Here is a 15855-nt window from a genome sequence, read left to right on the forward strand (position 1 = left end):
CGTGTGGTGGCCTGGGGCAAGTTCATTACACGCAGCCACTCCGTCGTGTCGGTGATAACAGGCTGAGGGCACCGCTTCCCCGAGCCCGACCTAACGGAGACGCAGACGAACAAAACTCCTTCATATAACAAGTCGACGATCGTATAGTCTGGCATGAAAGTAAAATATTTAGATCAGCTTTTTTTTGGGGGGGGCATTTTAAGATAAGTTCTGGATAAATTTATGTGGGTAACACTTTTCTGGGGTCTTAAATGGGTTCCTCAGTCGAGTATAATCCTTGGTTTGACGGTGGAGAGGCTGTTCGGTTGACTTTTACATGAGATCGACTTTTACATGAGTACTTTACATAACGCGACATATTTGATAAGAAAACTGTTACCTCAAACCCGACAGTAAACTAAATACTGAATTTGTATTTCTGATGGTTGCAGATGAATACATGCAGAATGAAAAAAAATAATTGCAAAACCTCAACGGCATTGCACTTAGGAAGAGGCGCGAATAAGAGAAAATGATTGGAAACTGTGAGGAAAGAGCAAGTTTGACATTAGTACGAAGCCTGGCGTAAGACGTGACTAAAGCAAAGGGGGAAGGAGAAGGTATTGGTGCAGAGAGGAGCTTCCCTGGAATAGCAAAACCTGTCAGAGAAGTGGGTGCCCTGGTTGGCTGGGTGGTGAATGTTGAGAGGGATGATGCGATGATAGGAGAGTAACGAAGGGAAAGATATGTTAGCATGGGGAGTGTAGACCCTAGTAGGCAGGAAAAAAGCAGTATGGTAGGGATGGCAGAGTGTATGGTGGGAGGAGAGACATATACCTAAGGATGCTGGTTGGTGAGCTGAAGCTGTGCCACCCTTCCTCTCCTGTACCTACCTCGGGACATCCCTTCCTTTACCTACAATTTCTCAGCGCGAGGAGTTAACAAAGCCTTCGCCTGTTTCATTTTCTATCTGTTTGATTTAGTGAGCTAAGAGCAGATTACCCACGTCCCTATACCCATACCCATACCGTAGGAGAGAGAGAGAGAGAGAGAGAGAGAGATGGTGTGTGTGTGTGTGTGTGTGTGTGTGCGCAGGTTGCAATTAGCTCTTCGCAGTACCTAGTGATCCTTTGAGCCCTCACGTCATGTACACCTCACATTCAGCTTCTGGCGCCACAGTTACTCAAACACCGCCGAGATGGTGCGGGAGACGGAGGGGAGGGCGGCGGGAGAAGGCACTCAGCATGGCCCGGGAGTAATGATGCATGCAACGCCTCCCCCCCGTCAGGTGCCGCCTCTGATAATGTTGATCAGACGTGACCTCATGAGAGACTCCCTTCAGACGACCCAGGGCGCCGCCTTCCGCCTTACACCTCGCCCTGCCCTCCACCAAGCCGTGTAGATCACCGCGCCGCCCACCCCCCAGCCCCCCAACCACCCAAAGCGCGTGACTGCTGTGTGTTCCCTCCCTCGCCGTGGACCTGGAAGGCGTGCGAAAGGGGAGCATATCGCTTTTATTATGATTTTTTTTCCAATTAAAATTTAACCAGTTGGGTGTGACGGGTGACGAAGCTATCTGAGGCGAGCTTAAGCACATTGGCCCATTCAAAGGACGTTTATTCTTTGATAGCATCTGGGAAATGAGTGTACTCGGTGACAAGGGTCTGCCAGGACGCGGCCAAGGAGGATCCCCGCCGCCTCAGAAAGTATTTGTGGGACGTGTCATCTGCCCGCCGCCACCGCCGCCCGCATTACCTTTCTCGCTACTGATTATTTCGATCACGCTTGGCTCTGCGTGGGTCAACAGCGGGAATAATTACGCCATTCACTGATCGATGCAGGAGCCGCGCCGTGTGTGATGATGGAATTTAAATGCCTGTTCACATATAGATATTGCCGCCGCCCTCGTAGTGCCGCTAATGTTTGTGTCTTCAGTCTCTGCGGCATTCTGCGTCCCGTTTGATGACGATTACATGTTTAAAAATCTTTGTATCACGATCTCCTTTCTGTTCACAGTTACGAAGCGAAGCGATGGATGAATGTTGTCCGTCAGAGGAGCCTAATGACTGCTTCCCCTTGCTGCTGCTGCCGGGGAGGGGGAGCTGCGCAGAGAAGGAAGGGAGGGTTGAAGGGAGAGAGCGAGGAAGGGAGGGGAGGCAGTATTGGAGTGATGGGAGTGGAGTGAGTGATGGAGGGCGGAGTGAGCGAACGTGGTGGGGTCAATAGTTGCTTAACGTGACTGCTCACTGTCGAAACGCCTCGGCCGTCTGGGTCACGAGGTTGATAAACAAAAGGCGATAAAATGTTATATGTGTCCTCATTCCATCAGTGTGTATGCGTGCGTGTGAGTGGGTGCATGTTCGTGTGCGTGTGTATAAATACACACACACACACACACACACACACACACACACACACACACACATGGGGAAAGCAATTGCAAGTAAATTTAGAAACCGAAACAGTAGCAACCATAAGAAAGGTAATCGGGGTGGGCGAAGGAGTCGAGAGGTGAGTGGGGTTAACGGGGCACTGGTTTGTGGGCCTCACCTCAACACACACACACACACACACACACACACACACACACACACACCGATTCTCAGTATGCCAGGGAAAGGGTTGGGTCACTGCGGGTCAAAGGGCATGGGAGGCTGAAGGTGGGGGAAGGAAGAAGGAGGGACGGAAGGAGAGAGGAAGGGCGCGAAGGAGAGGGGGACACAAATGGTGGAGGAGGGAAGGGGAGAGGTGAAGCAAAGGTTGTGGGAGCAGAAGAGAGCCAGGAGGGAGGTGAGGCGTCAGTGAGAAAAGACTTTTTATACCCTGGAGGTACGATCCATCACCCCAGCCAGCCAGCCGCCGCCTCCCACCGCCGCCGCCTCACCGGAAGCCCGGGACAGGTATAGGACTTCCACACCTGCTTACCGACGCAGTGTTCAGGATCCTCCCACAGACTCGTCGAAGTCCTCACTCCCTCGCTCCTCCCGTTAGCAGTGCGCGTTCTCCTCCCCCACCTCTCCCACCCCCACACACGCCGGGGCTCCCACGTTATGAAGCTCGTCGGGGGTCACAGGAACTTTGCCTCCTTGCGTACAAGTGGCCGCAGGGTGGTGAGGGCGCCGGGGGTGTTGAGTTAATGGCAGCGAGCCTCACTACATCTACTCCCTTGTTTCCCTCCCCTCTGCTGCCCCTTCAACCCTTCCACCACGCTGACAACCCACAGCAACACTATTCATGTCCCCCTGAATCAACGCTGTCGTGGGGATAGCTTTTTGGGAGTCTCTGATGGGTTCATTCACTATAAACACGCAACGATGAAGGTATTGGCTATTCAGAGCGAATTTTCGGTCAGGATATGGGGATGAACATTGGTGACGGTGGTGGTTGGGGTGATGGGTCGTGATGAGATGTTGCTCTGGATGAAGCAATATTGTGTTGTGCTGATAGTAGAATTTCATGTTGGTGAAGTTGTTTCTGGGGCGGCTTTTGTGCAGCGGCGGCGGTGTGGCGGCGCAGAGGTGGTGGTGAGAATGAAATTGTTAGTGTAATGATGCTGCCGTGATCGTGTTGGCGGGGCTGTGCACGGTGTTGACGGGATGACGGTGTAATAGTGTTAGTGGAATGGTGAGAACGCGGCTGTGGCGGCGGCAGTGGTTATGGCGGTGGCGGAGTTGAAGGCGGTAAAAGGCCAAGTAACTTCACATCAGTTATTTGGTTTCATCCAACAGAGTTCCGTCGCTCCGCCGAAAGTTTTTTTTCCACGCATTACTCATCACGTTCTTTTCTGACTGACATGAGCTTTAACATTTTTTCTTTTACTTTGCAACAGAAAGCAGAGTCCTTTGTGTTCGTCTCATCCTCAAAGCATTATCGGGGCACAGGAGATGGGGAGATAAGTCTGTCCTATTCCTTTGCCTTTCCAATGCTTTAAACGTCATTCTCTCTCAGTTCCACCATGCAGCGAGTGGTTAGTACTGCGAGAGCATGAGGGACTCCGCTGTGGCGGATCATCACCCCCTCCCCCTAGCTGGCGTCTGTGACCGGGCGTCGCTCAGTCGTGCTGCAGAGCGGTAGCGAACAGAGACAACGAGGCAACAGGTCTCTCAATAAATTACATGTCAATAGTGACGAGGCGACACACATTAAGATCAGCAGCTTCAGGAGCCATACAAGCGATTTATTAACTGGGAGAGATTCACGGTTGTCAGCCCTCATGGAGGTTCAAATTGAGCGAGGAGAATGGGAGAGGAAGGGAGCTCAGGTTCGGCCGAGCAGATGATGCGCAGTTGTAGACAGCGGTACCAAGGGAGCCGAGGGTCAGCCCAGCCTGTCAGGAACCACAAGCCCCTGGCCCTGCTACGGACGGGAGTGGAGGAAAGCTGCGGCCACTAGGGTCAAGACGTGCAGCTGTGGCCATGCAGCTGTGCGAAAGACAAAATGAGGTTGAAGAATATGAAAAATAATGCTTTCGAACTTTCCGCGCAGCTGTGTCAGGAATTACGAAATAGGTTTGGTAGTGTGAACGAAGCTGTCAGGGTGGGGATACAGCTGCAAGCAGAGTATGAAATGTATTTATGCTTATGTAGGAATGAAAGAGAAGCTCCTTGTATTTTTTTCTTCAATTACATACAATGGAGGCTCAGTATGTCGTGCATGAAAATGAGAAAAAAAAGTAAAGTCGATGTGGAAAAAGTCCATCTTGCCTTTCACTATAGAACAACACTACACTTCCAGCAGCCCAATTAACGATAAGTTGCAGTAATAAGAGTTCATCATTGTTCTACGACGAGTCCGCTTCCTCCTGCTTTGGGCAAACTAAAGGCTGAAGCGAAGCTCACAACTTACTAATATTCAAGGAGAACACTTCCAAATACCACGGAAGACGTCCCCGCCTGTCCTCATATTGTTTTGCCTGCGTTTCCGTCTTAAGTCACGGCTTAACACAACCTGGTCCCGAGTTTCACATGAAGGGGAAATAACCCTCCAGCGTGGTTGGTTCTGTCCCAACTCTAGTCCATGAGTGAGCTGGACTTATCCCTTTCCTCACCCTACGCTCCCTCTTCACCTTCCCTTTCCTCTCCCACCTCGGCGCCGGAAGTGTGGTGGGGAAGCCCTTGAGACGCGGCATCCACAAGCTCCACAATAAACAAACACACCCGATCTACTTACATTAAAACAGCATAAGGAATGATGAAGGAAAAATTAGCCCTCGGGAGCCCACTGGGACCCGAAGGAAGAAAAGCCGTCAGAGAGACCGGATAATAGAGGCACACAAAGGCCGCATCATCTCGGGGGAAGCATTGACTGAGCACACATAAAGGCAGCGACATAAAGAAAAGTTAAAATGTTCTAACACGGCTGGAAGTTTACTCGAGAAAATGGGAGACTTAAGACTTGACCGCACAATTCAGGTCTACTTTATGGAGTCCGAAAGGAGAGTTGTAGTGGGAAGCGAGCAGGAAGGAAGAAAGAAGAGGGAAGGAACCGGGAAAAGGAAGAAAACGGGGAAAGGAGAGGAGGGAGGGCAAATGGCGGGGGAGCGGGTCCTGTGGGAACGGTAGGATATACGGGAACTGACAAATGGAGGAAGAAAACATATATCCTCGAACACTATGAGCCAGCTGGGGTACTTCACCTAATGACGAGCAGGCATGAGCTGGGATGACTTTGAGGCAAGGGCGCGAGTGCTGGCGGCCGGCGGGAGGTGAAGGCGCTCCGGCAGGAGAAAAATTCAAAATATCCATCATGGTTACGGCGAAGCTCGTCGATGTTACATATCCTATTACAGGAATCTTCGTTTTCATATCTGACCCTAAATATGAACATGTTTGGCACCAACTGTTTATCAATGTTCCTTCTCTCAGCTCTCGGTCGATTTGCTTGGTGAGGCAGGATGAGGGTGGAGGGGTGGGAGGCTCGGCCCCTCCCCTGTCACCCCTGCGGCCAGACTCCGGATGACACCCATTACAATCCGCTGGTGCCAGATATACGGTAAATCATACTCCTCTCCCTCCGTCAGGGACCTGTGGGCCATATATATACATCACAATCTGGGATACGGGTTCCCCGAGCGGCCGACACTTCCACAGGACTCTTTGGGAGGCTGCCGACGGGACTGTGCGGGCTTTAGCACCGCCCCGAGGCAGCGACAACCGATCAATATTATGAAGTGAAAGAACATATATTGTTAACAAGGGAATGAGATATGGCGTAAGGAGGGATCTGGCAGATGAAGGGAGGAAGTGAGGAAGGGAGGTGAGGGCAAGAGGGAGAGGGAGGCTGAAACATGACCTCCTGGGCCCCGCCACCGGAAGGACTCTCTGCCACAGAAATAAAAGACGGCAGACTAACATAATTTAGCGCGCTGAGTAGAGAACCACCTGAGACAGTTTTTTTATCCCTCACATGCCATTTATAAATTATATTGTGACAGTATAACTAAGCTATTGTGCCACGATGTGGCGGAGTCATCCGCCGCTCATATGCAGTTTTCAGGGGTGAAGACAAGCGGCAACACGTAAGATATACCTTCGAAGAGAGGAGAACTAAAGGATATTGACTACAACTTGGTTGTGAAGAAATTGAGTTAGGAGCACTTCCTCGGTGCGAAAAAAGTGTGGGCTTTAGCTCCTCCCCCTGGGAACGCCGGGCGGGAGGGCCTGTGGGCGGAGCCTGGCGCGGCGGGCTGGCGCTGGCCGGTAGGGGGCCAACTCGCCGGAAGTGCTATTTTTCGCTGTTTTCTCTACTTTACCCACGTCCTGCCGTGCCCCGTCGCCTGATGCCTTCCATGCAGCCACACCTACACTCCTGAATGGTGATACTCCTAGTGGAGAAGACAAAGCGATTCGCGGACGATGGAGGGAGTGAACTGGCGGCAAGGGAGGAGGGAGAAGGAGGAGGCGAGGGGATGGAGCGGCCGGAAGTGGGGGGAGGGGGCAGAGGTTACAGGTAGCGTCCCGAGGGAGGGGGAAGAAGAGGGACGGGCACCTATACCGAAATGTAGCACGATAAAGTAGCTGCTGCGCAATAAAGTACTGTCAGTGACTGACGACTGCCATTATTATAAATGTGTACATGCACTCCTGAAAGCGACTTTGAGGAAGTGTCCTTCCCCCTCAAGGGTAAATGGCGCATGAGGCAGGAGGCTTCGTAAAGCACAACATGTCATCCTGAGCCTCAAGAGCCCACACCAAGGAACACACACACACACACACACACACACACACACACACACACACACGGCAGAGCTTCCCGCGGGCCATGGCGAAAACCAGACCATTTCAATAGTGTTTATTGCCACGAATCTTATTCAAGTACTATGGACTCCGAGAACAAGTATCGCTGGTGCGTTGGTCACTGCGTCAGGCAAGCAGGGGGCGTGTCGCAGTGCCGTGCACCCCCTTCGTTAGCGGCACGTCAACACACTACAAACAAAGGCTACAACACAAACAACAACAACAACAGTTCTTACCTGACTTAGTTGGCTTTGTAAGCGTTTTGAGTGACTTTATTCCCATTTTATTTGGCGGGGGTAGGAAATCCACGTACATAATAGCAATAAATAAATATTAATCTATGGTAAATGGTTGGTCTTGACTAGATGGGTGAACACAGCACCTCCCCCCGTAGCACCTGTGTTGCGTTGAAGTCGCTCAGTTTCTGTAAGGCGTCGCAAACTCTATATTACAAGTGTGCGTGTCAGGCTCACACCTTCCCTTTGCACGTAACTATCGGCTCCACTGGGCGTGTTCAATGTCGCACCACGAGGAATCACAAACAGAACCAACATAAACGTCAATGGGATCGATTTCTTCGATGGGCACCATACTAGGTCCTTGGAAAAGCATGACCCATGATAATGTGTCCCTAGTGTATACGTCCACTACCGACCGTATCCCAGGATAGACTAACCGCGGGACACAGTCGAGCCTCCACAGCTGACCCACCAACTGTTACCAACGTCTCGCCTCGCAGAGACCCTCTGCGAGGACACAAAATTGGGTCGATTTTCACAAAACTTTGACAGATAATGTTATTACCAGCTATAACTCTTTATCATAAATGTATACACAGTACAAGAACTCCCAATACTATCCGTAAATGCTTCATAAAATAACACAAAGATAAGAGAAACGTCTCTAGGTTGGCACACACGTTGACCTGCCGGGGGTGTTGAAGTCGCCGCGAACGTCTGGCAACTCGCCGCCAGAACTCAATTGTATGATCTCGTTACCGCTCGATCTCCGCTTCGCCGACTTTCCTGGGTTATAAACAGCACCGTGCAGGACACAAGCCTCCACAGTGATAAGTAAGACTCCGTGGGAAGGCGGTGACGAAGCTCAAGGTCCTCGAGAACGACGAAGGAGGCGCTGGTAACTCCTTCAGCTTCAGTGGAGGGCGGGGGTGGCATAGGGCACGAGCGCCACCCACAATTGCTGGGGGTGGGGAGGCAGTGCCCCTCCCATTGCGACTTCCTCCCGCCCCCTCCCCCATCACTTACACGCCCCTCAGAACACCTTCCCAGCCTCTCCTGAACGCCCTCCCCACACCCCCTGCCTCTACGTACTCCTTTTGTCGCCGATACAAGCATCGCTGCAGGAGACACTGGCGAAACATTTAAGAGAATCCTCGGCATTTTTATCATGGGAAGTGGACATAATATTAGTTAGTGGATCACAGTGAATAACTACGAGGATGTCTTTTAGAAATTTGGGGATTAATGGAACTGGAAACAAAGCAAAACGAGTACTACAACTGCTGCTGCATCTGTTTCACTTGCTAATGCTACAACTACTGCTACAATGTCATAAAAAATAGCACTTGTAATAATGCATAAAATATTACAGCAGCAGCGACTATAGCAATGACAACACAAGAACAACAACTACTACTACTACTACTACTACTACTATATTACCAGGTACAATAACGACGCTCTATAAAAAACACTGATGTCAAAAATAGCAGCGGCAGAAGCAACAATAACAATAACAAAACTTGAACATAAAAATCATCATCATCAGCAGCAGCATCATAACAAAGGCAAACGCAGACCTTTCCTTACATACTCTCGTTCAAGATTTCCTGTTCATTCTGCCACGAAGACTCGCAACAGTAATGTGCAACGTCAAACTCCATCTTATTCTCTCTCTCTCTCTCTCTCTCTCTCTCTCTCTCTCTCTCTCTCTCTCTCTCTCTCTCTCTCTCTCTCTCTCTCTCTCTCTCTCTCTCTCTCTCTCCGGCCCCCCCAAAAATATCCCTATTATTACTTCATAATATCATTATTTTTTTTATTTTTTTAACTATTATCATTATTATTGTTATCATTAATATTGCTGGTATTATTATTATTATTATTATTATTATTATTATTATTATTATTATTATTATTATTATTATTATTATTATTATTATTATTATTATTATTATTATTATTATTATTATATCATTATTAGTTATTACTATTATTATAAGAAAGAAAAATCGTTGGTAGTATTACTTGACAATTTTACAACGTGACTTCCCTGCCATGATAAAAAAATTAAAACAGAGAAGGTTTAGTGAAAAAAAAAAAACATTTAGTGTGAGAGGAGTAACGAGGAGAGAGGCGGGTGGCTGCGTGAGTGGACCTGCATTGGGTGTGGGTTTAGCCCCGTTGCTGTTTCAATAACTAGTACAGACTCGCTTTCGCTGGCCAGCTGTGCCATGCAACCAACGTGAGCTTCCTTTATGCACTTGTTTATTATTACTGCCCTGTTGTTGTTTTATTAAGTCAAGGGTAAAGAACGAAGAGAAAGTTAAAAAGCAGGGAAGGTAGAGTAGGGAAGGAAAACAGCAGTAGTTGATGTACGGTGCAGCTTCGTCCTGCTGATCTATCGGCCTTGTTGGTGCCCCCGCCGCTACCCTGCCTGCCTTTGCCCCCTCCCTCGCCCACCCGCCACAACTCCTTCCCTCCCGGCTCATCCCCCCCCCCCCCCCTCCCCGACCATCACCATCATTACATTTGTCATTATCACCACCACCCGTGTCTACTGACCTGTCAAGACACCTGTTACTACCTCCACACATACATCATAAATAATAATAATAATAATAATAATAATAATAATAATAATAATAATAATAATAATAATAATAATAATAATAATAATGACGATAACAATAATGAAACTACTACTACTACTACTACTACTACTACTACTACTAATAATAATAATAATAATAATAATAATAATAATAATAATAATAATAATAATAATAATAATACAAACGACCATCGATCAACCCAATCTTCAACAAGGAGAGGAGCACCGAGGGGCAGGAGGGGCCAAGTAGAGGCACTATAAATAAATTCACCTGCTCAACTAGCGGGCTGGAGCTGACCACATGCCCCTTTAAGAAGCCTAACAGAGGTATGATCTGCACATAGAGTAATATAAGTAACTCGTAGTAATAGAAGAAGTACAAGTAATAATAATAGTAAGAAGTAATAATGATAGTAACGAGGTGAAGGCGAAAGAGGTGGCCCTGTGGGGGGAGGGGGTGGTGGTGATGCTGGGGATGATTCCGGATGGGTTGAGGAAGGGTGGGGGGAGGGGGGGTGAAGAATAGCGCACGGCGAAGCAAAATCGGCTGAAGCCCGAAAACTGATGCACCTATGGACTGTGTGGTCAGTGTAGCGGCGCCGACACGAGGCCCCGACTCATGACGTTCTCCACGCACACTTATCGACGGCATACAAATTAATGGAAAGGAAATCGAAAAATGAGTAAGCTAGATAAATTAGTAAATTAATTATTAGAAAAATAATGTGTATAAAGCAAAAATGCAATATTGCATTATACATATTAGGCCTTGACGACTGCTTGCATTTATCGCACCGAAACTTTTAAACAGATAAAATACAAAAGTAAATATCATGTCCAGAATTACATTAAACCTCAGTACGTATTACTGTTTATCACAACAAATATGCACATTATATTCACCATACTTGTTTGTTTTCACTGCCAAGAAGGGGCTTTGTTGAAATTAATGTTATCTATATATTATATCAGCACAGTGACTAAAGCCGAACGAAGCAAAAGTAGACACTATGTAGTGTCTACGGAGCCTTGAACACGTTAGAAAAGTGTCTGGCAGGGAATGAACTTTCAAGTGTCCTCTGGATGTTCCGCTCAGGTGTTATTCTTGCCTTATCAGTGCACACACACACACACACACACACACACACACACACACACACACACACACACAATGTAAACCAGCAAGAATTGAACTCATAACGTCATGTTGTGCTACATCAAGACACTTCCATCGCCCCAGGTGTGTCGTGTGGATTCTTTGTCCCTCCACAGCTTCATCCCTGTCCTTCCTTCATATTCTCCCTTTCTACATAATACCCATCTTATGACTGTAACTTAATGTCGAGATTGGGTTATATTAGATACCATATGGATCGTTTCCTGTTACGTTTTCTTGTTACCTCATCACTCCTCATGTGCGGCTCCCACTTTCCTTTTTTCTCTTTCTTTCTCACTCGCCGCCGCTCCCTCACTTTCCCTGACCCGCAGCCTCTCCTCTCCACTTCTTGTTGCTTTTTCCTCGCTGCTCGTAACATCCTCTCTTTCACCAATACTCTCAACCCTTTCCCTTCTCTTCCACTCTCGCCATCCCTTCCCCTCCCCTTCTTCCTCTCTCTCACCCCCCACCTCCCTCTTCCTCCTCCGTGATGCGTGACCACCGAGAGCCCGCCAGTCTTGGTTTTGTGAATGGGTCGGGTTTTGGCGGGTCTGCCAGGCGGATGAAGCGAGGATGGGAGATACGAGGGAGAAAGGAGGGGGAGGTGAGGGAGGGAGCGGAAGGAGAGGAAGGGAGAGGAGGGGAGAGGAGAGGGAGAGGAGGAAGGAGAGGAGGGGGGACAGGAAAGAGGGAAGTAGGGAGTATCATCGGGCATGTGGTGCTTCTGCTGGACACACGATGCGGAACCCGAGTTGGTGGGGCTCGAGGCCCCTCCCTTGGCCGCTACTCCAAGGCAAACACAGCCGTCACTGCCACCATTCATCACGCTGCCAAAACAAAGGTCACATGCAGCTGAGTCAGAAAGAGGATCGATAAAGTAAGTGCCCCTGAAGGACGCACGCTCGTGAACGTGTTGATCAGTCCCCGTTGTGGGCCACACGTCACCGACAAGCCTGTGTGTGGTCAGCAAAGTCTACGTGGCCTGTGTCTCATGTCCACTTGTAAACAAACTGAACGACTAATTTAAGCCGGAGAGCAATAAACTGAGCGCCTAATTTAAGCCGGGGAGCAAGTGTTGGTACTCGAGCTGCAGTGTGGATTTTGTGAATGAATAGCCTCGCTACCGGGCCCCGCCGCCGACCTTCCGCTGACTTTCGTTCAGCGAGAGGTGGCTCGTGAGCGACTTATTTCGGCATCGGCCACCGCCCCGTCGGTTCCCTCCGCTATACCTACTCCCTGCGGCACCTCCGGCCTCTGTGCGTAGCCATAATTGCCTGTGCCTGGAGGAGTTGGGTATTCACTTCCCACGGAGCGTCGCTGATGTTATGAACGACAATGAAAACCGCAAGTAACAGTTGAAAACTTAATACCAGTCATTGAGCCGCTGGGCCGATGAAAAACAGATCAGAGCAAGGAAGTCTGACACTTAACACCTCCCGCATTTAAGGCCAGTTTGCCGCTGCTCCCTGAGGGGCATCATCTGGGCACTGAGCATCCCGAGGTGATGAGGAAACTGTTCCTTGCGCCGGGACGACCAACTGCTCATTTTATGCTGCTCGCTTTTCCTGCCGACTTGTTTCGTAGTGTAAGACAAGTGACCCTGGCAGGATGGAGGGCGGCTGGTTCCATCGGAAATTTATGAACTAATATTTTCAAACAAAGGCTTGACACGCGGACCGGCGCCCAGCAGACTGGGACTCTGTCGCTGCACTGGGACACGACTCGCTGGCGGAAATGTGACGAAAAACTGAATTACGGTCAAGTATCTGTAGCGTGTAAGACGAAGAGAGAGAGAGAGAGAGAGAGAGAGAGAGAGAGAGAGAGAGAGAGAGAGAGAGAGAGAGAGAGAGAGATTCAGTTACGTCAAGGCAAGAGGGAGAAGAGGCAGTGGGGCATGCGGCGGCTGGGCAGAGGGGCGAAGGTCGTCTGGCCGAAGAATCAGCGTAAAGCTCCCCGGGCATCTCATAGTAAGCGCAGGATTTTGTGAATGGGCCGAGAGGTGGGTACGGGAGGGGAGGGCAGCACGGCGGGGCACCGGACACGAGGGGGAGGGAAGGGGAGAGCTACTACACGAGAGGATCATGCCTTGTGGGGCAGAGACTCACGCCCACACCACTGCTTCGTCCTTGGCGGATACTCTGACGGGCCTTTCAACTTTGCACTCTTACCAGGAAGAGAACCCAAGTACGGTTATCATCTCCGAACCATGTAATTACTGACAGAACGACAAAAGTAAACACACTAAATAAATGAATGGATGACTGACTGATGGACTGGCTGAATAAATAAATAAATGAAGAGAAATATTCAGAAAATGTACGAATGAATAAATAAAAAAGCAACGTCCTTAAGAAATAAATCCACATCTTCAACGCATCTCATATTTCTTAATGTAATCAGTTATGCAGAAGGTCAGTGAAATTCAATCTCTCCGCCTTGCGACGCGGGCCATCTCAAAAGTAAAATATATCAGCACACTCCCAAGTCGAACTATAGTAACACGTAGACAGTTTTCTTAAGGTTTATGCACTTAACTTGGAACTAATGATTCTGATTTCTTGATACAATCAGCGTAGCGTGTTCATGGAAATGCACACTTTCCAAGTAATGATAGACTCCCCTCAAACATACACCCACCCACAACTTTCCTCTCCTGCCCGACCCTCCACGGCTCCCCCCTCCCCCGTCCCACCCACAACACTTTCTACCCAAAACAACAGGAAGAGAGCCTGGCGGGTGCCCACATCGAGACGTGACACACACACACACACACACACACACACACACGCTCGCGTACGCACACACACAGGCACAAACACATGAACACCTAATATTTGCACACACACACACACACACACACACACACACACACACACACACACACACACACACACACACACACACACACACGAAATAATCCCAGAAAACAAACATCCGCTTCTACAAACCATACACATAATCAAACACGGCAATCCAAGAATTATTCCTGAAAATAAACATCCGTTGGTACACACACACACACACACACACACACACACACACACACACACACACACACACACACACACACACACACACCTGCAAGTCACAACTCCTTCCACACAATCACTCGAGCACTACCTCACACCCACCCACACCCACGCCCCCTACCTTCACGCCTCTTTGTCCAGGCACAACATCCTTCTTACAGCATCACCTGCACACGAGTAACGACCCCCACACGCCCATATACACCTGGCTTTCACCTCTGCCACCTTACGAAAGAGGAAACCCATTTCATTGTAATTACATATAGTTTCCCGGTGAGGTGTGCGCGCTCACAAACTCTCATTAGGGCTACTTATCCACGTATCCGAGTCGGCCCCTTCACCTGCGCCTCACTCTGCCTCCTTCCCACTCCATTTTCCCTCTCCCCTCCTTCGCCGCCTACCTGTGATCCGCTTAAGAGTATACAAAACCTCTCTCCCTGGATGGGTTTCTGGGATGTTTCTTGTTACACGCTTTTCCGTCCTTTCCTATATTCTGAAGGGTCTGCTCTTTCTACTTCCAGCATTCTCTTCTTGCCATCTACGAATGTCAATATATCTATCATCCTTTATTTGTTGTTTATTTCCACTTCCAGGACACCAGGACGCCTCGAGTTTAGCTGATCAGTTGAATGCCCACAGCTTCATTGACTGATCGAGGATGGCGCAACAGACCGCCGATGCTTAAGTCAGGGTTCACCGACCTCTGTGTATTCTGGAGGTAAAGGACTGAGGTCACTTCCTTTCACTGCTAAAGAAAACACTTCACGAAGCCAATCAGATACACTTAAAGGATCGACTCGCGCCCACCAACCCTTCACTCTTATCTACAGTTTCCTTCATGATCGTTCAGGAGGTTTACGCGGCCCGTCATTCTAACGCTCAGCTATCACGCCAAGCCCTCCACCCCCCAGCTCCTCCATCCTTTAGTAATTTCCTTAGATCGATACATTTCCCCGTTCTCCCCAACTCCATAAGGTTCTATTTTTGTACCCCATCGCGTATTCCGTCCCCCTCAAGCCGCTGCGCATTTATACCAGTACCACCGCGTACCACATCCGTGCCCCGAGGCCTTCCTCCGTACCTCTCTGTTCTACCCTCTAGCTCGTACACACACACACACACACACACACACACACACACACACACACACAAAGACTTAGCAGTCAACTAAGAAGACATGTTTTCCCACGACCACTTCATTCCCATGTTTCTATACATCGCATGATAAATTTCACACATTGAAGACTGAATAAACGACTGTGCATGTGTTTGCCGTCTCTCTCTCTCTCTCTCTCTCTCTCTCTCTCTCTCTCTCTCTCTCTCTCTCTCTCTCTCTCTCTCTCTCTCTCTCTCTCTCTCTCTCTCTCTCTCTCTCTCTCTCTCTCTCTCTCTCTCTCTCTCCGTAATTCCTCTCCCTCTCATCATCCGGCAGCGAGTCACCCACACACCCTCCCACCGGAAAGGGGGAGAAAGGGGGAGAGGCGAGGCGGTGAGAGAGAGAGAGAGAGAGAGAGAGAGAGAGAGAGAGAGAGAGAGAGAGAGAGAGAGAGAGAGAGAGAGAGAGAGAGAGAGAGAGAGAGAGAGAGAGAGAGAGAAAACATGCCCA

General features: G+C 49.2%; 1 protein-coding gene across 11 annotated transcripts in view; it reads right to left on the reverse strand.

Annotated features, from left to right (window-relative positions):
* LOC126998780 (protein C-ets-2-like) overlaps window positions 1-15855 on the reverse strand; it is a 267281-nt gene that overhangs the window by 63211 nt on the left and 188215 nt on the right. For 2 of the 11 annotated variants that reach the window (XM_050860820.1, XM_050860819.1), the window contains exon 1: window positions 7451-7887. The exons of 8 other annotated variants lie outside the window; for them this stretch is intronic. In XM_050860820.1, the coding sequence (XP_050716777.1) occupies window positions 7451-7529 (79 nt within the window). In that variant the 5' untranslated portion in view covers window positions 7530-7887. Of the gene's footprint in view, window positions 1-5614; window positions 5829-7450; window positions 7888-15855 lie in introns of those variants that run through there. One more of the 11 variants, XM_050860818.1, reaches the window with a different exon arrangement.

The sequence above is a fragment of the Eriocheir sinensis genome, chromosome 15 (assembly GCF_024679095.1).
Source record: "Eriocheir sinensis breed Jianghai 21 chromosome 15, ASM2467909v1, whole genome shotgun sequence".
Taxonomy (NCBI): domain Eukaryota; kingdom Metazoa; phylum Arthropoda; class Malacostraca; order Decapoda; family Varunidae; genus Eriocheir; species Eriocheir sinensis.